The 23,039-nt window shown below is 41.7% G+C and overlaps 5 protein-coding genes across 7 annotated transcripts; 2 read left to right on the plus strand and 3 right to left on the minus strand.

The window, feature by feature from the left end:
* Positions 1–8,759: 8,759 nt before the first annotated feature.
* Positions 8,760–10,231, minus strand: LOC131887720 (acyl-coenzyme A diphosphatase NUDT19-like). Its single transcript, XM_059236383.1, has one exon. The coding sequence runs from the start codon at positions 9,893–9,895 to the stop codon at positions 8,795–8,797; it is 1,101 nt and encodes a 366-aa protein (XP_059092366.1). The 5' UTR covers positions 9,896–10,231; the 3' UTR covers positions 8,760–8,794.
* LOC131887714 (N-fatty-acyl-amino acid synthase/hydrolase PM20D1.2-like) lies at positions 9,085–12,964 on the plus strand. 2 transcript variants are annotated; one of them, XM_059236374.1, is made up of 2 exons: positions 9,085–9,219; positions 10,744–12,964. In XM_059236374.1, the coding sequence occupies exon 2, from the start codon at positions 10,856–10,858 to the stop codon at positions 12,857–12,859; it is 2,004 nt and encodes a 667-aa protein (XP_059092357.1). In that variant the 5' UTR covers positions 9,085–9,219; positions 10,744–10,855; the 3' UTR covers positions 12,860–12,964. The 2 variants fall into 2 exon arrangements, with proteins under 2 accessions (XP_059092357.1, XP_059092356.1); XM_059236373.1 differs by lacking the exon at positions 9,085–9,219 and adding an exon at positions 10,445–10,593.
* On the minus strand, positions 12,870–16,016 carry LOC131887718 (adenosine 3'-phospho 5'-phosphosulfate transporter 2-like). 2 transcript variants are annotated; one of them, XM_059236380.1, is made up of 3 exons: positions 15,020–16,000; positions 14,774–14,959; positions 12,870–13,683 (listed from the first exon to the last, which is right to left on the minus strand). In XM_059236380.1, exons 1-3 carry the CDS (start codon positions 15,331–15,333, stop codon positions 12,969–12,971), a joined length of 1,215 nt encoding a protein of 404 aa, XP_059092363.1. In that variant the 5' UTR covers positions 15,334–16,000; the 3' UTR covers positions 12,870–12,968. The 2 variants fall into 2 exon arrangements, with proteins under 2 accessions (XP_059092363.1, XP_059092364.1); XM_059236381.1 differs by having other exon boundaries at positions 13,540–14,673; positions 15,020–16,016.
* A 3,898-nt stretch (positions 16,017–19,914) lies between these two features.
* Positions 19,915–21,446, minus strand: LOC131887717 (uncharacterized). Its single transcript, XM_059236379.1, has one exon. The coding sequence runs from the start codon at positions 21,267–21,269 to the stop codon at positions 19,980–19,982; it is 1,290 nt and encodes a 429-aa protein (XP_059092362.1). The 5' UTR covers positions 21,270–21,446; the 3' UTR covers positions 19,915–19,979.
* Positions 21,447–21,761: 315 nt separating this feature from the next.
* On the plus strand, positions 21,762–23,008 carry LOC131887722 (upstream stimulatory factor 1-like). Its single transcript, XM_059236384.1, has one exon. The coding sequence runs from the start codon at positions 22,140–22,142 to the stop codon at positions 22,890–22,892; it is 753 nt and encodes a 250-aa protein (XP_059092367.1). The 5' UTR covers positions 21,762–22,139; the 3' UTR covers positions 22,893–23,008.
* Positions 23,009–23,039: the final 31 nt, after the last annotated feature.

The following is a 23,039-nucleotide window of genomic DNA, read 5'->3' on the forward strand; positions in this document are numbered from 1 at the left end:
CTCTCAGCCCTCCAAAAACCAATACACCATGCATCTCTCGGAAGATTTTTTTTTCAAACATCGAACCATAAATTACCAAAACGTATGAATGGGCAAAGATTGGTATCTTGTGAAAAAGTTTCACAATTTTTTATGAGCGTTTAATTTAGAAATATTTTAAGCTGAATATCCTGTGAGCAGCTGATTTTTCAAATTTCACTTTGTGCCAGACATGAAGATAGGTTTGAAAAAAGGACCTTTAGGTAGGCCTGTGGAAGATGAGAGGCGCTGGTACTAGAGACCATGAATGCAGAGATGCACGAGTTTTGGCAAATATGGCTTTACTTCCCGAAGACAGCAATCAGAAGAACTAGAAGGTAGCCAATAGTTAAAAAAGTGATTAAAAAGTAAGGAACTAAGAAAAAGCCGATTGGGATAAAATATGGAATATAGTGGACTGCCCCATGGGATAAGCACAGGGACAGAAATAAGGAGGACCAATGGGAATTCATGGCTGCAGTCATAAACAAAGCACTTGAGTTCATCCCTCTAAGGTGAAAGAATACCTAAAAAGGTCCAGAACTATAGCAGTTGATGAGACAGAAGAAACAGAAAACTGAAGATTACAAAATAATTCAGTCTAAAGTAAAAACCGAAGTACAACGGCAAATAAATCAGTTTGAAAAGGACCTTGCAAGGAGTTCTAAGGACAATGAAAAAAAGTTCTACAGGTACCTTGGAACGGGGGAAAAACAGTGGGTCAATAGGCTCATTGGTTGATTTGAACAGAGAGGCTGAAGACAATGACCGTGCCCAGGCTGATCTCCTAAATGAGTATTTCTTCTCAATTTTTTGGAACCCAAAAGGTGGGATAGCAGAAGGCTATCAAGGCTAGAAGGGATAGCGTCAAAGCAGAAGGGACTTTGAAGTACCCAGCAAGTCACAGGAATCATTCAGGGGCTGAAAACTGATTCATCCCCTGGATCAGAGAGAAGTAGTGCCAGAGTCTTGAGCCCAGTTTTTTAAAGCTAAGGAGTGAATCTTAGATTGAGAAAAGATCGAACTTATGTAGTATAGTACGGCCTTTTCTCGATCTAAAATTCACTCCTTGGCTTTAAAAAATTGGGCTCTGGAAGTGGGTGAACATTAATCTAATCTTCGAGTTGGGCTCAAAGGCAAAGACAGAAAACTAGAGATTAATCTCCCTTACCAATATTATGGGAAAAAAAATGCTAGAGACTGTCACTAAAAGTCAAATTTACACTTTTCCAGGAGAAAAACTAATTATTTCTGATTAACAACACGGCTTTGTACATTGAATTTGATCCAATTCTTTAAGCAAGCAACACGGGCATAAGACAAGGGTTCTCCGGTAGATATAGTTTACTTTGATTTCAAATAAGCTTTTGACGCCTGTAGTTCCTAATGAAGGTCTCATTTCCAAACTGAAGAGTCTTGGTCTCTGGAGTGGTTTTTGCCTTTGGATCTCAGATTGGCTGTGGGGTCAAACTCAGCAAGTAGTAATCAACGGACAGGCATCTGAGTGGAAGTCCGTCACAATCGGGGCTGTACAAGGGAATGTCATCAGTCATTTCCAATTTGTGATGTATGTGTCTGACTAAACCACTGAAAATTATGGATGTATCTCAATGACCAAGACTAGTCATCAGGCCTGCACCATTAGTCTTGTCATGTTGCAGGTTTTCCCTGTCCATAGCTCCTAGAAGCTCAATAAAACTCAATTTTCAACATATGCCTAGCAGCCCTGACATCTTGACTAACAAATCTGAACAAAGTTTCTACAAGCAGCCTGAAGGTAATTGCGGCTGAACTGGCTTTTTGTTATGAGTTATGACTAGTCTTGGTCAAGGTGAGTCCATAATTTTGAATGGTTTATTCAAAAACCTACCTGGCTAAGTACAATTGCCTACTTTTATTAGTATGTTTGCAGACAACACAAAGATTGGACATGCAATAAAAAAAAACCTGGTAGATAATGAAGATCTGCAAAGGGACATTGATAGAGTGGCAAAGTGTGAATGAAAACGGTATAAAGTTCAGCCAGAAAAAATGCAAGATCATACATCTTGGATCACAGAATGCAAAACATCTTTACACATCAATTCTTTGCCTATCCAATCTGTGAGCAACCAAATTGACATCGGCTCACATTGCAACGATATGCAAGAAAGCAAATAACATTCTTGGGCAAATTAAACGATTGTTTTCATCAAAACTTGACATGCAAATTTGATGACGTAAACTCAACCTTCCGGGTCTCTGACTAATGGGTCTCTACCTGGTGCTTTCAAAGACCCTCTCCCTCTTTGAATCCAAGTAACAATGTGCAGAAACAAGTACAACTAAATAATCTGTACAGCCTGTTCCAAAAATATTTGAATTCCCGCCTTTGGTAGTAGGGCTGCTAAAGCTCGTTTCCTATTAGCCAGAGGCCCTGGAAGATTCTGCGAGAAGTAAAAGTTAGGGTTGCCATCACAGATGAGAATTTCCTAAACTTCAATGTCTCTGACAACTATTTTGCAGCTACATTCACATTCATAAACCATAATTGCACTAATTGGAACAAGTTTATACAAAAAAGTCAAGTTTAAACGTTGGCAATCTTAATTGGAATAGCAGAGCATTTGTTCTTTCTTTTTCCAACCAAAAACAAACCGCAGTTCTGAAGTTTTCAAATGCATGCAAGCACAACAAAAATTACAAAGAAGTGCTGAAAGTAGAGAAGGAATGTGTTCAGAGGCTTTAGGAATATGCTGTTTTTCATTATTTGTGCCATAATCATTTCAATCTGAAGTGCATTTGTCCAAAGCTAATACTCATATGTACTTTTTTACCTCAGAATTCTGTTATTGAGAAAGGAGAACCATTACTATACTTCACATTAATAAGTGTGCAGATTTTTTTTACGCCCAAAGAATGTAATTTTTACCCAGCTATTTTTTCTAAGGAAATGTGGAACGACGTCTATCTTATATATTATCAATACATCCATTATCACACGATGGCAAACATCATATGACACCATGAGCTTTGTCCCAACCCAGGATTGTTGGTCAATCATAGTGACCGCAGAGGGTTAATGTGCATTTTGAAAGCACCTTCAAGCCCTCGATAATCCAGACTAGTTCGAAGAATGAAGTCCACTTCTCTTCTTTCTCGGGCTCCTTCATTGTTTAATATGCATCCATATAATATTAGTAGGGAATAAGTAGGCCTTGTTGATCCGGTTGCATCTTTCAGGTCAGACTTGGACAATTTTTTAGACCGGCGTGCTCTACAGAGTAAGACCGGCCAAATAGGTCGGTATGGCTGAGTTCAAGTTCAAAGATGAACATTGGCCATTGATTATAGAAAGGTATGGGGAGATGAAACTCATTTCAATGTTGACAAAAGGAATCGTCCATAGATGTAGCCTTGAACAAAATGATTCTAGTTTTTGAGGATGTCTGTTCCACTCTAGCAGTCTCTAAATGTGGTTGGTTCACAGGGCGGGGCACAGTCTAAAATTCCGAAGCATAGGAAGAATTTGTTCAAAAAGAGTTGCAATCTAGCAAAGAGGCTCCAGAGCAATTTGAATCAAGTATTTGTGGCTACCCTTCAAAGAAAGTTGGATTTGATTCAAGGTAGAATTAAGGCCTCCTTTGAGACGGATCAGTTGAACAAGGAAAGTAGAGTAGTTCAAGAGGTGAGGTCGAGTCCGAAGGCCTTATGCAAACTCTAAGAGAAAGATGAAATACCCTGTAGGACCTTTTGAGGTCAATGGGGAAGTCATAAACAATGTAGAGTCTATGACCAACATATTTGAAGATCAGTTCTCTAGTGTGTTTTCAACTCCAAAGAGTATAGGAGCAACAGCCCATTGCTCTATAGATGAGTTTGTTGAGATTGGCAAGGCTTGTCAAGTTGAGCGTTTAGATGATCTTGTAGTCACAGATCAAGATGCTTTAAAGGCCATCAGGGACCTGAAACCCTCGAGCTCTCCTGGCCCTGATGGTGTGACATATCAGTTTCTTGCTCCTGTTTTCTCGTGCTTGATGCGTTGCATCTTGGATCAGGCCAAGTTTCCATCTTCACTAAAGTTAGCTCATGTTATTCCAAGTTTCAAAGGGGGAGATAAGCCGCTCCCCATTAACTATAGGCCAATTTTTCTCACTTCGAATATTGCGAAGGTGTTTGATAAGATCATGAAGTTCAAACTTGTTGAATTTCTTGATATTCATGAAGTCCTTCCTCCTAGCCAGCATGGGTTCCGAGCACATTTTAGCACGGTTACCCAACTGATTGAAGATATAGAGCAGGTTATTGAGGGACTAGGAAGCCATGAATCAGTAGTTGTAGTTTATCTCGACTTTGCCAAGACCTTTGACAAGGTAGATCATGGCCTTTTAATTAACAAGCTCCATGAGATTGGGATCAAAGGTGTCGTGTGGGCGTGGCACTAAATCCGGCTCGATGGACCCTGTCACGATTACCCTTTTTCTATCAGTGTACCTAATACCTTCAGATGATCTAAAATAAGGGTATAATTACCGGAGAGAAATAAGTCGCGTCTGCGCTTGGTGACGTTGCTCTCCCGAATACCTAACCGGAAAGGGCCAGGGTTGCTAGCTTCAAGAGAACTAAAATAGCCAAACTGAGATTTCAATTTACCCCAATGTAGCCATTCCAATACAATAAAAAAGTCTAGACTAATGTACATAATAATAAGTTTTATTATCCCAAAAAGTACATATATTATGTATTTGACTCAGGTAAAGACTCAAGTAAAGACTCAAGTAAAGACTCAGGTAAAGCATTAGTTGAAGTCCCTAGAAAAAATGTTAGGAATGTAGAAGTTGCTGTTATGTCCAGCACTTATACTGAGTACTTTAAATTAAAACAGTCCATGATCAAATTTAGCCCAAATTTAGCCATTTAGCCACTTGTTATAGTTATAATTGTTATAGCCACAAGGGTCTCAATTTAGCCCAAATCGAAGAAATTTGGTTATGAATTTAGCCATCTGGCAACCATGGAAAGGGCAGTTGTCTTTATTTCGAAGGGCATACAATTGCATAGGAAAGGAGGTCTGTGATTGGTTGGTTTGGGATTCTCCTCATCGATTGCGACGGTTCTGTTAGATATATCCAGTATCATAGATAGACTGAACTCTCGGTTTCGACAAAAGGCAAGGTTCTCAATTGGTTTAGAAGTTTCATTCATGGTAGCAAGCAATTGGTTAAGTTTGATGGATCCCTTAGTGACATACATGATGTCAAGTTGGGTGTTCCTCAGGGATCAATTTTAGGTCCTGCCCTTTTCATCATCGTCATTGTTCCGCTTCAGAAGCTTGGTAATGGTAATATCATCAGTATCTCTTCCTATGCTGATGATACATAATTGGTTGTTGATAGGATGGTCAGATTTCTAGTTGTCTGGTAGAGGTCCTAGACCAAATCTACTCTTAGGTTGTGCGAGTGACATGGCACTGAATGGAATGAAATTCCGCCCAATGACCTTTGGGTCGATGCCATTAGACACTCCACTATTAGATGATGACGATAAGGACATTGAGCAGGTCTCATCCATGAAGGATTTAGGTGTAGTCATCCAAAATGATAGAAAGTTCGATGAGCATATCCAGTTGAAAGTTGGTGAAGCTTTTCAAATATGTGGTTGAATATATTGCACTTCTAAGTCCAGACATAGTATCACGACTCGAACTCTGTGCAAGTCAATTGTCCAGCCACATCTTGAATATGCCTTGCCCATTTGGGCTCCAATTAGTTCAGCAGGTTTGCAAAAGCTCAAGTAGGTCCAAAGATGAAACATTGAGGATATGAGAGAGCTTTCGTATTGGGAGAGGTTAGAAAGGTTGGGATTGTACAGTATGTATTTAGAGAAGGTACGGAAGGTATATTATACTGTACGTTTTCAAAAGCATTCATGAGCTTTGTCCCAACCCAGGATTTAGGGTCAATTTTAGTGACCGTAGAGGCTTAACATACGTTTTGAGAGCACCTTCAAGCCCTCGAAAACCCAGGCATTATTTAAGTCAGACTTGGACAAGTTTTTAACTAAAATTCCAGATTCAAGGGTTAGGCAGATCAGCCAACTCTAATTCGTAAAATGAATACATTTCTCGTCTTCAACTGTTGGGATTCCAATCCCAGTAATGGTAAGGAAGTCCGCAAAAAAATCCTACATTCAAGGACTAGCTCGGCCTGCCAACTCGAACTTGTTGGTAAATCAAATATTATATAAAGATTGAAAGGCAATAAATAGAAGAGTAGCCTTTCATTTTAATAGTACCGGGGATTACATTCCCTGTAACAGTTAGAAAAGTCCGTGAAAAAAAAACAAAAAAGAAATTAGTGCAGTTGCGATTGTACGTTTTCTTAGTAAAAAGATGACGCATCACAAAATGTTTTACCCGAATGGCTTATGGTAAGTATTCCGGTACTTTTTAACGATGCTTATTGAAGCAAATAAACCTGCCTTTTAGACATAACACGTAAAATTATTTTTCTGCTTTCTCTGTCAATCAGCCTTGACCTAATTCAAGGCAATTGCTAAAGGACATAACTGGAAGCAATTATTTGCAGTCTTAGGGCAAATTTGAACTAAATTCAGCATTAGTCAGAAGACCTCATTCATTCTCTTTCTAATGCTCATGTATAATTTGCAACAGAACGAAAGGTATCTCAGGTAGGAAACGTGTAACCTCAATTCAAGGAGATTTGATCATCCTATTCCAATTATGATTTGTGCCGAAGAAGGCTCATTCTATGTCCTGAAGAGCTTTTACCAAAAGCAATCTTAAACAGCTTCCACAACAAAGCCATTTGAATTCAAGTTTTGCGTAAAACATAAGTTCTTAAAAAATCCTCCAATTTTTTCTTTCTTTAGATTTTTAATCCCTAACAATATAATACTTGCGACAAAATTGGCAGACACCATAATTGACGATATGATAATTCAACGCCCAAAATTATTGACGTTACTTGTCATTTTTTTTGCATTTGTTTGTCTCTAAAAGGCTCTGCTGTTTTGCACATTTTGCCCGTCCCTATCCATTACTATGCCGGTTAGATCTTAACAACGTGGTATTAGCTCATACATTTTGTGCCTTTGATGGCATGAGTTCCAGAGAGCGAATTGAACCAAAGATCAATCGAGGTAAAGCTCCGAATTTCCATCCCGCCCTCCCTCCACGTCTCCGTCCAGTGTTATCGCCGTCCTTGAATTGAGGAAGCTACGATCATATTGAAGAATGTGCAAAAAGCGCATGCAGATGTGGTCAATCATTCAAATAGAAGTGCGTTAAAATTGTCGATAATGCAAACAACAAGCATAAAAATGTTCAAACTGCACATGATTGTTGAAATCACAAGAGGTGTAATGGATTAAGCGCCAAGACACAGGCTCAACAAATTAGCAAAGTTGTAAGTGACTTGTCAAACTCTCCTACTTATTATCACACAAGAAAACCTGATGAGTTGCGTGATGTGGCAGTAAGAGGTTGCGCACTAATTAGCCCTGGATACCAGATTTTGGACGGCACTTACCCTTTTGTTTGCAAGGGCCTGGGTGCGTTTAGGCAGTAGCTCAAGTCTGCGGCAGCTCAGTTGCAAAGGTATAATCATGGAACTCATCATATTTTCTTTGTGTGATAATAAGGAAGAGTAAAATTCTGGCTAACTACTTTGTTAGATATTGATCTATGCTTTAAAGAGACTTGTCAACGCCATTTCTGACAATTTCTGGGGGAGTCAAACTTTGGGCAATTCATTTGCACAATTTGAAGGAAAAATTCCCAAAAAAATGAAGAACTGTTAAGCTGAAACTTCAGAAAAATGCCCCACATTGATATCAAAATCACTTTTAAGTGATGGGTACAAGTACTATTGCTTTATCAGAATGCTATTTTCTGTAATTTGAGCAAAGAAGGCGGGATGTTTTGTCAATTTTCCCAAGAACTTGTGAAGGCAGATCCGCAAATGTAATAAGTGAATAAAAATCGTCAAAACGAAATTCTGTGGTTGTAAGACTACACACCAGGCTCACCTGACTCCTTGATGAGTTCCATGGGTCAGGTGACTTATATCTTGTGAAAGATATCCTTAGTCATATTCATTAGTCTCAAAAGACTCGCTGATATCTCCAACATCTTTTTCTCCCGAGCCTTCACTTGTGTGAAATTAACTTGGTATTTAAATTGGCCTCTGTTTGGGATGAAAAGTTGGATAACTCAAAGTAGAAGCAATTATCTTTTAACACTTGTCACTTTTTTCCTCTCTCTGGTTGTACACTGTTCTAAAAGGTTGTTTTAGATATAAGAGTGAAAACAACCAGCAATCAATTTCGTTATCAAAGCAATCGGACCATTCCAATATTCCTCGGCTTTTAATTTTATCGTAAACCTGCACTTGAGAGGAAGACAGAAACTTCCGTGAAATCAGGAAAAAATATAGTTTAGTTAAACTATTCATTCCATTCAATTTTTGATTAGGAAACTTCAAATTCTTTTAAAAGAGTCTCCTCGTTATCTTAATCGTATGAATTGTATTTTTAAACACTTTTTACCTGGGAAACTAACAAATTACCGAAGAAGTGCGCGTCAAAAGCTCACGTGTTGATGTACAAGGTTTAGTTCATCTTGCATCATCCGAGAGATTGCTGTTGCGTCGAAGCGATGATAGAAGCACGTTCTTCGAAACCCGGATTGACCAGAACAAATCCTCAAAATTAACCCAATAGGAGAATGTTTGATTCGACTCCTCGATAGAAACGTCTTTATCTAGGTTGAATATCGTTATCGCAATTGAACAAATGGAACGATATTGTGCTTGTTAAAGATGGCTATTCGGTTAGCTTTTGGGAATTTTTGATTAAGTTGTTGGAAATTCCACTCCAAGGGCTTCCATCCAGGTTGTTTCCCTTGAAAATCGGGAGTCTCAGGATAGAGCTCATCCCCAGGTAGAACGGAGAGGGTGCAATCAGGACATTTGAATAGCACTGGAAACGTGGTGCTTACACCTTGTTTGGCTCTACTTGAAACGTCCTTCTCCAGGTCCTCGATCTTCTCAAATCGAGCCATTCTGGTAAATTCATACACTTGAGGTGGGGCCAACTCCAATTTTCCAGCCTTGGCGTCCTCTAGCATGGCCAAAGGTTCCGTCCAGCACAATTCAGTGACCTCCTTGTCGTCGAAACTCACGCCTTGCAATGGAATTTGGGGTAAGAAATGCGAGTAAAAGATTGTATCAAATCGCCTCGTTCCCAATTCCTTGCGACCTACTGGAGTTAACCAGTCTGAGGTTTCGTGCAAAGACCACACATCCGGGCACAATTGGGACTCCTGGCACATTTGGAGGAAGCTAGAGGCATTCTGGTCGACTCTGGTCCGCCAATAACGAAGTTTATCGAGATCAAGATCGGCTTTTGCATTTACAATGGAAAGTACTCCACACTCCTCAAAGGTCTCGCGTAAGGCACAGATTCGAAAGGCCAGACGTCGATGAAGACCTTCACGATCATCTTCGTCTTTAGGTTGGATCAGAAAAGGCTCTTGTGGCTTCGATCGGATTATGTCTGAGATGGATTTTCCACTAGATGCAAAAATGTCTTTCCACCCGGGATGAAAGTCGGCTTGGTCGATTTTTCCTCCGGGAAAAACGAATGTGTTGGGCATGAACTGGCTCTTGCCGCTTCGCTTGAGCATCAAGACCTTGTAATTGAACGTGGTTGAGGTTTTGGTGGATTTGGCGATTAAAATGGTGGTTGCCGATTCCTTCCATGGCAAGCGTTTCATTTTTATCCTCAAAGAAGCCTTGAAAAATAGCTTAGCTTTGCACTGCACACCTCCTGCCCGTGACCAGATTTGGGGGATATGACCTGCCAATTGGGATTCCATTTTCTTGATCAGTGATCATTTTCATGGAAACTGATATGCATCTGCCATTTGTAGCAATCAGATTGCAAACTCTTTTCTATTGATATTTTGTAGGTCAAGTTTTATTACTTGAAACATCGAGACATGCAAATATTCGCAGGCTGGAGTGGCCGACAATTGTACAGCACGTAGGAAAGTTCCATGTTACTGCACCTCTAAACCCGACCAATTGTTCGAGAAATAATTTTGGAAAAGGTCCTGTGACGTTGTTAATTTCGCTTCCTTCAGACATCAATAAGCGAAGTGTTTATTTCTGTAAAAAAGATTGGTCGGGGAAATGTCGCTCAGTAGCAAACAGACCTGACCGAGAAAACGAGCAATTTTCAAGGCAGTCTTGGGAACGCGAAAGTTTGGGATCTGGATCAAGAAATACAGCCCCGGCTGTTCCACGTTCTCGTCCTTTTCGTTCGGTATCGCACGTGAATGTCGACATGGGAAGGGCAAAAAAGGACAATGGGTACATGATTATTCTGGGCGACAAATTCTCCCCAATTCATTCTCATCGAGTTTAAATAATGAAATGTGAAGACGCTAATGTGAAATTCTCAAAAAAGGAGCCCTAAATCCACCTCCTTTAAGTCTTCATTTGTAAAAAAAATCCGCGATAAGGATCGTTTAGTGCTGAGGCAAGGGAACAGTTCATTTCCGAGCGGAGCATGGTGAGTTGTTGGATCCAGGAAACTTGGAAACAATTTGATTGTTAGAAATGAACTTTGCACTTTTGTGTAATGCAATTGTAATTGTTCTATTCTATCATGTGTTTGTTTGCTTTGTTGTAAATTGATAAATTGTTCGCATTTATTTCCCAGCTCACTGATGTGAACTGATTAGCCTAGAGGATTGCTTCTAATCAATAGTGACCTCACAAGCCTCCAAACGCAAGGTCACACTCCGGAGAAGGTCCTCATCATTTCAGTCAAGATGATGCGAAAACATTCGTCTCACATTGAAGCGGGATCATCATCGTGTTGCTCAGGAACATGCTATTGTTCCAAAAAGGTCAAAGTCACCATTTGTGTTGTGATTTGGACAGTGATTGCCGTCATTGTGGCCCTGATTTTAGCCGTTATCATCAAAGCTGCCACCCTCCAGGAACTATTTGAGCGAATGGAATTGGGAGCTAGAGACGATCCTGTTTTCATGAGTGCCACAGAGCAAGAGATTCTTGAGCGTTCACAGAGATTAGTTGATGCCATCTCATACCGAACCATCTCGTTTAGCGGCACCAACTTGTCCTTGGAAGCAATGACTGATTTTGGAACGTTTCTAGAAAGGGTGTTTCCTAATTTGCACGATTCGGATTTTGTGACCTTTACCCCTATAAATACTTATTCGAGACTTTATCGTATTGAGGGCACGGAAAAGACCTTAAATCCTTACCTACTATGTGCTCATATGGATGTCGTCCCTGAGGGTGATTTTGATCTCTGGACCCACGATCCCTTTGATGCCGGCATTGTTACCGAATCCGACGGCCAGGATTACATTTTTGGACGAGGAGCTATCGACGACAAACACGCCGTGCTCGGGATCATGGAAGCATTAGAATACAAAGTTGTGAACAAGGAGCAACCCAAGCGAACATTCTACATCGGTTTTGGGCATGATGAAGAAGTCAGTGGCTATTTAGGTGCGGCTGAAATCTCCATAACCTTGGAAAAAATGTTGAAGGACAACGGAGAGGAGCTGGATTTCCTCTTAGACGAGGGCATGTTCGTTGTGGCAGACATCATTCCCGGTATCAACGTGCCATTGATCTATATTGGTGTGGCTGAAAAAGGCTGGGCTGTTGTTGATTTAGATGCCGAAGGGGACCAAGTTCATTCTAGTACGCCTCCCTTAGAATCCTCCATTGGTATCTTAGCTCATGGAGTGGCCAACATGGAGGACAACAAACAACCTTCTATGTTTGGAAAGGGACCGGAAATTGATACCTTGCGATACGCCGCACCTCACGCGACTTTCCTGTTAAAGATGATTCTGGGAAACTTGTGGTTGTTCTCTGGTTTAGTCTCGTCGGCCTTGGAGCTGTCCTCACAAACGGACTCCATTCAACGAACAACAACTGCAGTCACGATTTTCAATGCTGGAGTGAAAGAGAACGTGGTTCCATCTCAAGCTCATGCTGTTGTCAATCATCGAATTCACCCTTCGGACAATCTTGAGGATGTTTTAGAATTGGATCGAGAAAATGCTGATCGCGTGAAAGTGACCCTTCGCGATAGCTTTCCGCCATCTGAAGTTTCTTCTTACTCCAACGACGTCATTCCGTTTCAGATTGTGGTGAATAGCGCTCTTGAAGTGTTTCCGGATGCCAAACCAGTGCCTGGTCTAATGGTAGCCAACACGGACACCTTCCACTATAAAAATCTCACTGACAAAATTTACCGTTTTACGCCGGTTTATAATCTTCCAGAAGATATTGCTCGATTCCACGGAATCGATGAAAGGATATCAGTAGATATTTACAGTAAAGTGGTCCAATTCTACTACCGCTTAATGGTCAATGCGGATTTTGATGTAAAAATTGCACCGACAGCTCAAGTTGAAGTGAAACCTGAGGAGGTTGAGGAATTTCTGGAAATTTTGGAAGAATCTGACTACGAGAGCCCAATAAATAACACAGATTCAAACTTACTACCCTTAACAAAAGTTATGGAAGAATCAGATGAAAATTCAGCCAACGAAACAGATTCCCACTTGATGATTTTGCAAGATATTCCCGAAGAACCAAATGAGAACCCTTCCAACGAAACAGATTCTGGGTTACCTCCATCCCAAGATATTTTGGAAGAAGATTTCGATGCCATGCCAGTCAATGAGACATACTCTGATATGCTACCTTTGGAATCGGCACCCAAAGACTTGGATTTGTATGATTTGACACCGGAAGAGGAAACTTTTTCCAATAGAACAATTGATTGAATGGAAAAAATGTGATCTAAACCAGGTTTTTAACTGGTTTTTATTCTTCTTTTATCAAAATACAAGCTGCTACAACAAAGCACAATACTTTCAGTCAGCTCAAAATAGTTCAAACGTCAATTAAATTGTGATGTTTGTCTACTGCATTACCAAATGCCAATTTCAGATTACTAATTGCCAATTTCAGATTACTAATTGCCACCACAATTGATTTACATGGATTAAGATGGCGATACTGCTTGCTCAATAGGTTAAGGTAGATCCCAACAAGTACCAAAGATCCACTATAAACATAAGCCATGGTGAAGGGCTTACTGAATGCGAGAAATGAGATCACAATGCTGATTACTTTCCGAAATGACGTCACGGTCACCGTGACAAACGCTCCGAAACGCCGGACAAATGTCAGGATGATCTGCATACCGAAATATCCAGACACTGAAAAGACCAAGGAGCTGCCATATCTCTCCGTTTTATCTTTTGCAAAATATAGCAAGCCCGGCAACAGATGTCCAGTATATAGGAGACAGACCGTTAAAAAGAGAGCACCAATAGAGTAAGTATAAAATATCACTTCGGCGTTGGGAGCATGAAACTCCCTCATAGTCTTCTCTTGCATATTGCCCAAAATAGCGTCGGCCACCAACGCAATCGAGATCATGATCACACCAATAAAGTCAAATTTGGTTGACACTTGACTATCAGCCAAGATGAAGAAAATCAACCCCAAGGACATAATGAATGCCGCTGAAAAGTCCATTAGTCCATACCGTTTTCCTTGGATGGCAATCCCACCAATAAGAACGGGAATCAGCTTGCAACATCTGAAAATTGTTGAAAAGGTTACTCTCCGGAAAGATTCGGGTGATTCGATATACTGCACATTCTTTTTCTCAAAAGAAATTTGAGCCTAGATGGCATAGATTTCGGATGATCAATTAATCAGAAGCATATCAATCGAGTAGGATTTTGCCGTTTTACTCAGCATCTTCAGGGTATAACCCCTTTTGGTGCCTTGTAAATACATTCTCCTCACGCAATTTTAGCCATCAGGAGATTGTTAACCCTGTAATAACTTGGCGGCCTGAAGATATCACAAGAGCAGATTTCGGATCCGAAAATGTCGAGCGAGCGCAATCTTGAGGTCAGAGCCAAAGGCATGCATGCTTGAGGCCGGGAAGAGGACGAGAGATATACTGTAATTAAGGCTTTCGATGTCCATACTCGAGCCATTCAAATGTTGGGAACTTAATGCAACGATGAATCCCTTGAAAATAAACCTGGCCGAGGTCGGAAATCTTAAAAAACTTCAAGTTGTTTTCAGGCGGCCTAAACATTGAAGGAATGCCAACTTTTTGAGGTAAAATTGAATAAAAGTATGAATAATGCGTATGGCCCTAATGCGTTCAACAGTTCATCGCAATGAAAACATTGAATTCAGTTTGAGTACGCCAGGCTTTGAGTGAGGAGAGTAATTTCTGAGTGTACCAAGAGAAGCTCTTGGTTTCTTTTCACCTTGTACCGGTGGGCCTGAAATAACTGCAATTTGTTTTTTAGCATAAATATATCAACCGATCAAACATTTCAATCAAAGTTTCACTCGTGCGTAGTTTAAGTTTAGTCATCGGACGAGGTTCTCCAGCAACAAATTATACTCATTTGTCACTATTAAAGAGATAGGAGTGCATCTCGCTTCGCTCCCATGTGTATTTTCTTCATATTTCTTTCATTACTTTTTTAGTATGAAATTTCCGTTCCTGACTGACTTGGCCCTTCAACCCCGAATTAATTTCTAGAAGTTATATCCGGCCACCCTGTAAATGATTAAGTTATTATTTTATTTTTTTTAGAAAAACGTCCAAGGACGAATGTGAGCTCTTTAAATCATTAATATCATTACGTTTGCTGACTTACTTGAACACCACTTGAGTTGGATAATTCAAGTAACCGAGACTAGCATTGGAGAAGCCCATGGTTGTGAGCTGACAGAGCGCCAACATGGCGTATATCTTCAATGGCATCATCCTCGAGCTGTCTCTCCAATTCATCTCGAAAAATGACATGATTGAATAAAAAGTGAATTGTACCAAAGTGACAAACCTGGGCAGAAGATATTGAAAAATAATCCAAGGAATTCACCAAAATCATCTTAATTCGTACCATCCATGACTTTTCATGTCGCGAATACCGAAGATCCATTCTTGCATGTAGCCATAGACCAAGAAGAATAACATAACCAGTGTCGTCAAAACGGTAAATTGAACGGTATCCGAAAATCGACGAATATCAAAGCAGAAACATGGCACTGACTCGGATTCAGGGCAATCCGGAGGGGAAAGACGCATGTGGTTCTGCGTCGGCTTTTGCATTTGTTCCGTGATTAGATGAATGTTTGGCGTAACTTGAAACTGATCGGCAGACAAAACTTGCACACTTTGTTTCACTGGTAAGTCAAATTGAACGGCCTGGGACATGATTGATTTTCAGATTCGACTAAAAATGCAATCGAGCAGCTTTTAGTCAGTGGAAGTTGGAGAGTAAGGGCGTCGTTAAACGATCGACAAGTGTTCGAATGTTTGAGATTGATTTCAATTGCGGCTAGGGTCTATTTTTTGTATCGTCAGCTTATCAAGAACAACTTGGCAATGCAGTCGAACTTCGATTTAAATCGAGATTCGTGAAATCGAAGTTCGACTGAACGAAGTCGTTGAGTGTGATGTTCGTTGCAATAAAGTTTTTTATTGTTCTGATGCATATCGTGAGACGCTTATCTAATCGTTAACAGGGGCATGGGCCAGGCCACGGACTTCTAGAAATATGGACTGCGAACGAGCTTCCCGGCAAATCGGCCTGCTCTTGGTCATAGCCACTCTGAGCCACTTTTTGAATTAAAGTAATAAAATAAGAAACATAGATCTCTTCAATTAACGTAGGTCAATTTTGTATCATTTACATGCAAAGTCGATCGTTTCAAAGTTATGTTGTCAAAAGCTTATCTAGCTGACCAAGAGCAGGCCGAAAATTCAAATTTTATGTAGTGTTTACTACATAACATTGAACATGTCTCCTGAGTTCCCTAAACATAGGTTGGGGCTCAAACTTGGCTGAGTTCATCTATTCAACAAGATCTTGTGGTCATATGAAGTGCTTATTTGGAATAAGATGAGCGGTTTAGGACATAGGATATTTTTCCTTCCGTTTGCAGTCCATATCTCTAGAAGTCCGTGGCCAGGCATATTCAAGATGTGGCTGAACAATCGACTAGTTAGCTATAGGGAACCATGAGTTAGGGAACTCAGCAGATTTGTCCAAATCTATGTTGTAAACACTAAGGAAAAAAAAAAATCGAATTTTCGGTCTGCTCTTGGTCAGCTATATAAGCTTTTGACAAAAAACTTTGAAACGAACCAATTTGCAAGCAGATGATCAAGCAAAAAAAATTAACCTGCCTTCTATGGAGAAGATCTGCGTTTCGTATTGTATTACTTTAATTTGAAAAATGGCTCAGAGTTGCAATGACCAACAGCAAGACGATTTTGTGGGAAGCTCGTTCACCGTGCATATTACTAGAAGGTCGTGGCTCAATCAAATTTCCTTGAACTCATATGAAAGTGTTGTGCAGGTGAAATTGTGGTCTTCCAGGTCAAAACTGAAAAAAATACATTTGAACAAAAAGAAGTCTTCAGCTAAAACATCAAATGATGTGAAAAAGTATTTTCCGTGTGACAAGCTTTCAAATCCGCCTTCTACTCATGATTTCGAAGCTAGAAGTGCAAGTTTTCCTCTTCTCTGAAAGTAGCTCATGTTGTTCCGATTTTCAAAGGAAATAAATCGCTCCCCAGTAAGTTTCTCTCACTTCGAACATTGCCAAAGTATTAAAGAAGATCATGAAGTTCAAACTTGAAGAAGTTATTGAAGTCCTTGAAGTCTTTCCGCCAAGACAGTAAGGATTTCGAGCACATTTTAGCACGGTTAGCCAACCGATTGAGCATATGGAGCACGTCATTGAGGATCTAGAAAGTATTGAGCACGGCTGTCTAAATAATGGAAACATAATTGTCAAAACATGCAATTAAAAATGGAACAAAAAGAGCAAAAATCAAAAGAAATAAGCGAAAATGCAAAAAGTTCCAGTTCAATCAGATCTTTTTAAAGGAGCCTGTAACAATGTAATGAAACAGCAAAATCCCACGTTCAGCCAAACTTCAAGAGCATGCCAAAAAGGGTGAGCAAACTTTCTCTGTCGGCACTCTAATCGACTGAATGAATTTAGTAGGCCTTATTTCTTACTTAAAGCATGCTATGTCATTAAGTAAATACTTCATATTGTATGTGCTTTGAACAGCTTGTGTCAAAATAAAACGTTTGGGCTTGAGCCGTGGATCAACTTTGTTGTGCATGCAAGCAAGCATACCATAAGAATGGAAAGGTTGGAAAAAGTAAAAAGTAATGCTTTGGATAGCCCTGGTGGTGCCCTGGTCATGAGTCAGTAGATGTTTTTTTTTTATCTCGACTACGCCAAGGCCTTTGACAAGGTAGGTTGTTAGTTTTTTTAGTTGACAGGCCCCATGCGATTGAGCTCCAAGCAAGGTTATCGATTGGTTAAGAAGTTTTATTCCTGGTAGGAAGCAATTGGTTAAGACCAAGGGGTCCCGTGGTGAAAAACAGGATGTCAAGTTGGATGTTCCTCAGGGATCAATTTTAGGTCCTCTCCTTTTCATCACCTTCATTGCTCCGCTTCAGAAGCTTGGTAGTAGTTATGTCAGTATCTCTTACTATGCTGATGATACAAAATTGGTAGTTGGTAGGAATGGTCAGAATTCCAGTTGTCTGGTAGAGGTCCTAGACCAAATCTACTCTTGGGTTGCTGCGAGTAATATGACACTGAATGGAATGACATTTCGCTCAATGACCTTTGGGTCGACACCATTAAACCCTTTGCTCTTACGCCATCAAACATATGGAACATTGGACGCGCCCGAGAAAGAAAAGAGCCGAACTTCATTGTTTTGACTAGCCTAGTCTGGATTGTGGAGGGCTCAAAAGCGTATTCAACGTATTAAACCTTTGCAATCACTACAATTGACCCTAAAACCTAATCAGTTATATTATTGAAGATGCATATTAAAAGATATCTTTTGCACCTCCTTTCAATACTGTCCCTATCTTCTTGGTTTGTTCCAATACAGTAGCTCTCCCATTCTCACTTTGTTGCTGCCTGTCTTGTCTGGCAAAAGCTCAAGCTTTTTCTGAAAACTTACACACAAAGAGAGCAATCAAAAAAATGTATTTTTAGCCCAGGCCTTTTGACCCTGAGAAATCGCAAAGATAAACCACCCAGAGTAACCAAATCTGATCTAGAAACCTACATGGTTTACGGTATTAATAAGTATTAAAGACATTTTCGTGATTTTGAAATAAAGAAATATCTTGAAAACTTATGTTATTAGGTCAGAATTTTGCAAAATTTGTTTCATATTGTCTTTTTACGTGCTCTTACTTTTAAACAGGCCTTACCGTTTGAGGGTGTTTTTAGTGAGTATTTGGCCCGCAAAAGGGTCTTTTTCCCGAGCCATGGTGATGATACGCATACAGGAGTGGGCCTATTTACTCGTGCAAGGATGTTGTGCCATAGACCGAGTTATCATGGACAGATTGATCTGAAAGTTAGCCATTTGTATCCCCGAATTCTGACGACCAATGCAGGAGTATGACCGCCTTTAGCCCACACAACTCGTAAAAGACGCCCATGGCCACCATCAACAGCGGCACGGATGATGGTTTGATCCATATTTGACAACACAGCCTCAAGGGCTCGTTTCAAGCCATCAGCAGATTTGTAGTATTTTTTGCAGACCGTATCCTCTAAGATAGCCAATATATTGAAATCAGGAGGGTTCGTATCTGGGGATGCCAAAAGTCTTAAGAAACCCAGGATTTTGCTCCTTCAGCCAACTTTGAGTCAATCTGGAGTGTGACTGGGTACAACGTCTTGGATAAAAGACCATGGTTCCTCTCCGAAAGTTTTATCGGCCTATGGCATTAACCCAATTTCTAAAATCGAATCGATGTACACTTTGCTGCTGTTAATCTTGACACCATTTTCGATATACCAGTGGAGATTTTGAATCCCGGCTCACGGCCGCCTGCATCATTACAGAGGCGGGTTTCTGGCGCCTGAGGACAGATCTTTTTTTCGCGGGCAGGGACTGATTGTCACTTGAAACGACTCGATCATTTTGGCTATTGTACTTCCCCTGGACAGTGAAAAGTTATTCATCACTGAATACTGGGTTTGGGGCGAGCCATTTTTTATTCTCTGAAGTAGCTTTTTGGATCGGTCCAGCCTTTTGGCCTTGGTTGAGGCAGAAATCAAGTGCCGGTGCTTAGGCCGATAGCTCTTGAATCCCAGATCTTGTTTAAAACTCCTTCTCATGGTCTTTGGGGACATTTTAGAGTCTTTAACCAGATCAATTTGACGCCGCACGGGATATCTATGCACTTTCTCGCGGACTCTCTTGAGGATGGCAGGAGTCCTTTTTCGTCCCCTCCCAGGTCTATAATATGAATCCGCGAGTTCAAGGTATCGTTTAATTGTTTGAGAGTGGAAGTTTCGACCGACTGTTTAGGAGATGAGAAAGTCTTACATGGCAGTCCACATCTCTAGAAGACCGTGGATGAACCGCCCTGTACAATGAGTATAGAAGCTTGACTCTTATCAACGATGATTTTTCATTCCACGTATTCCACAAATCCATTTTTGCTAAGAAAAAAACCATGACGAGCATCATTAAAGCGCAAATTGGATGCCTTCAGAAGAACGACTGATATAAAACAAAAATACAATACGAACACTCGTTTACAAACAACAGGTTGTGATTCATTGATGTGCATCCACGTGTTCCTATTAACAAGCTTCATGGTCAACTTTGACCCAGAGATTGCTCGTAATTAATTAGGAGCTAAAGAAATAAGTTTGGTTTGTTTGATGAGGCAGTCTGGAAGATGACAAATATTCGAATTAAAAATCGAGTTCAATAACAAGGCTTGTGAAAAACAGCATGTTGTTTAAATTTCGGCTCAATGGCGCATTGATTTGGAACACATTAAACCCAAAAAATTAATCCGGTAAATATTTTCGCCGTAGAAAATCCAACACCGAATCGTTTTCTGCACTATCTGATGGAGTTCTTTGTTCCTGGGACGAATCATGTGCAAACACGGAAGAGTCGAAACCATCTTGCTCTACTAAGATGTTCAACATCTTCAAAGCATCGTGGGGAGAAAGCGTTCTTGAGGTCTGATAGATGTCATAACCCGCTCGAACTAAGGGTAGAGCTCCATTCGGAACTAAACGGTCAATCAAAGGCAATACCCGCACTGATCGGCGGCTGTAGATGAAATTCACAAAGGCTTCCAGACTTTGAGGTGAAACTTTGGGATGCAACATGGCGTCTTTTCGAGGCCGAAGGTGAATAAGATGAAGGGTGTTGCTATCGAATTCTTCCTCAATATCAGTCTTGTTTTTGGCAGACTTGGACAACTTCCTCCAAGGAAAGAATGATGTGCGGGGAATTTCCCCGAGAATGTCCACTTCAAAGAGAATTTGAAGGATGACATCTTTTTGACTGAATTGTCGTAATGAGGACATCTTGCTGATAGTTGACGTCGAAACGATCAAGAAGAACTCAGGGCGACCCCGGGAGAACTCACTGAGCTCACTGTGCCTTTCCAAACATCGCACCACCAAGTACTTGAGTAGTCCATGGGTGGCTGTCCCAAAGAGGGTATAGGGCGGTTCAGAGGCGTGCCAATCCATTTGCGGCGTCTCAAACGTCAGTGGAGAAATGAAAGATGTCGGATTAGTCATGTGGAGTTTCGTAAACTGAACGAGATTGGCATCCACTTGATGGACACGGTCAACAAACGGTTTCAAATGAGTCTCGAGAGCGTGTTCATTGAGCAATCGAATATGCTGATCCCGAACAAAGATCTTGGCCAAGTGGAACAGATCCCGTTCCATGACACATTTGGTAACCTGGCTGAAACCCCCATCTGCATCAATCCAATACGTTTTCCGGCCCCGTTGCGATTTTTTTTGAATAAGATCGGCAATTTGCTCGGCCAATGCCGGATCCATCATGATATGCTTCTCCAAGTAGCCTCCTCTGACGTAGGATTGCAAATAATTCCATAATGGAACGGAGATATCCTTCTCCGAAGACTGCCGGGAAAGCCTTCGATTGATTCGGGTCCGACCAAGGAAACGGAAGGAGTCGGGATCCAGGGATTGGGCATGATCCTTCTCATTGGGCACGTTCGAGCCCTTGAGGACGGCGGGAGAGGAAGCCCAAGAACGACAACCCCATATTTTGGTCAGCGGACGATGGGCCCACACCACCGCGAACATGCTCACGCCAAGAGAGGGTGGGTCAAGCAACAGAGATACCTAATCCGGTTCAAATTGTAGTTCTGCACGTCATTCATGGATGCAAGTATGCTCAGGATCGGAGTAACGAACGACTCAAAACCCCACAGTCAGACATCTAGCGGCATGTCTGCATTAGCCTGCATGCCTTGTTTTTTGGCTTTGTTTGTATTCTAGGCGGAGAAACTGTGAAGACTCTCTCACAACCTCGTCGTGGTCACGAGACCAAACAAAGGGCAGGTGACCAGAAAGTGGGAACGTGGGCACGTATTAAAATGTCCTCATGAGACCTGACCAGTGGTGTGGAGATCCTAAAATGAGTTGTTAAACCCGAGGTTGAAGTGAAATCGGGTTGTACGCTGGAAAGCAATACATTGTTGATTTTGTCGAGCATAGTTTGGAATCGGGGATGGAAATAAAAAAGATTGCACCCGTTTTTGTTCTCCATCAAACTCGTCAAACTGAATTGGGATGTTGTGTTGTATTCTCGTTTCTCGTGAAAAAGATCGATTCTTCTTCAAGTAAACAGAGCGACTGGTCCGAACCCTTAGTCTGAAGCGAAGGCCATACCAATCAGAATCGCCTGGTCCATGTGGATACCGTGGACGGACTTCCGGTGGATGGAGGCAATCGGCTGTGGGCGGTGGCTTTGAAATGGAGCGCTCTTGAAGATTCTCGGTCTCTTGGTCAGTTAATCCGGCAGCCGGATGTGGTCCATTCAAAAGATCCACGGGATCTAAGACTCAGAGCTCTCCTCCTCTCTTTGCTTGAGTCCCTGGAGGTCTTGATGTGGGTGTGGCTGACGTGGCTGACCCGCCCGGCTCGGGGTTGTCGTCCTGTGGTCCATGCATTATGAATCCTGCACCTGCGACGGTGGGAACCGCTCCCCTGGCTTACCGCATGGTACCCACCATGGTCACGGCCACAGCCACACCCACCATGGTCTCAGCTACGCCGGCCATGGTCACCGACAGTGGTGGGGGCGAGCCCACGGTGCAGACGGTCTTGGCGAGTGGCTTGAATGGGCAGTTTTATGTCATTGGCACGCCTTCCGATGTCTTGGGCACGGTGGGCGGGGTTCGTACCTTGGCCCCACGTAGCTCACTCGTGGACCCCTTGTCGGTGGATATGATCACACCCTCGCATCATTCAGCCGCTGTTCTGGGATTATCCAGCCAGTCCGTGGTGAAAGATCAAAAGAGGCGGGCCACACACAACGAGGTCGAAAGACGTAGGCGGGACACGATCAACACCTGGATCGATAAACTCGGGAAAATGCTGCCCGACTCGGATGCGGGCAAAGGGTCGGCCTCGCCGGGTCAACAAGCGGGTAAGTCCACGGCTCAAAGCAAGGGCGGGACCTTGGCCAAGGTGTGTGATCATATCAACGAACTGACCCGCTCGAATCGCCGATTGCAAGAGGAGCTCGAACAATCCGGGAGCCAAGAGAACGTCAGTCTGAGGCAGAGAGTGGAATTACTCGAGGCCGACAATGAGAAACTTCGTAAGGCGCTTCGTTCGCACGGAATTGACCCACCCACCACCACGGAGTCATCCAGTCCGACTCGCTTTTGGTCGGATGAGACCACACAAGACTCTTCATAATCTGTCCCACATGATGAAATGTACAAACCAGTGCTGAAACTCGCTACCCGGGTTTCTGCTGAAGTCAGCCGTATGATTATACTCCCTTTCAGTTAATATAAGTATCACGTGCGGAATCGTAGATTAATAACGAATTACGAGTGTACT

Source organism: Tigriopus californicus, chromosome 10 (genome assembly GCF_007210705.1).
Source record: "Tigriopus californicus strain San Diego chromosome 10, Tcal_SD_v2.1, whole genome shotgun sequence".
Classification (NCBI taxonomy): Eukaryota; Metazoa; Arthropoda; class Copepoda; order Harpacticoida; family Harpacticidae; genus Tigriopus; species Tigriopus californicus.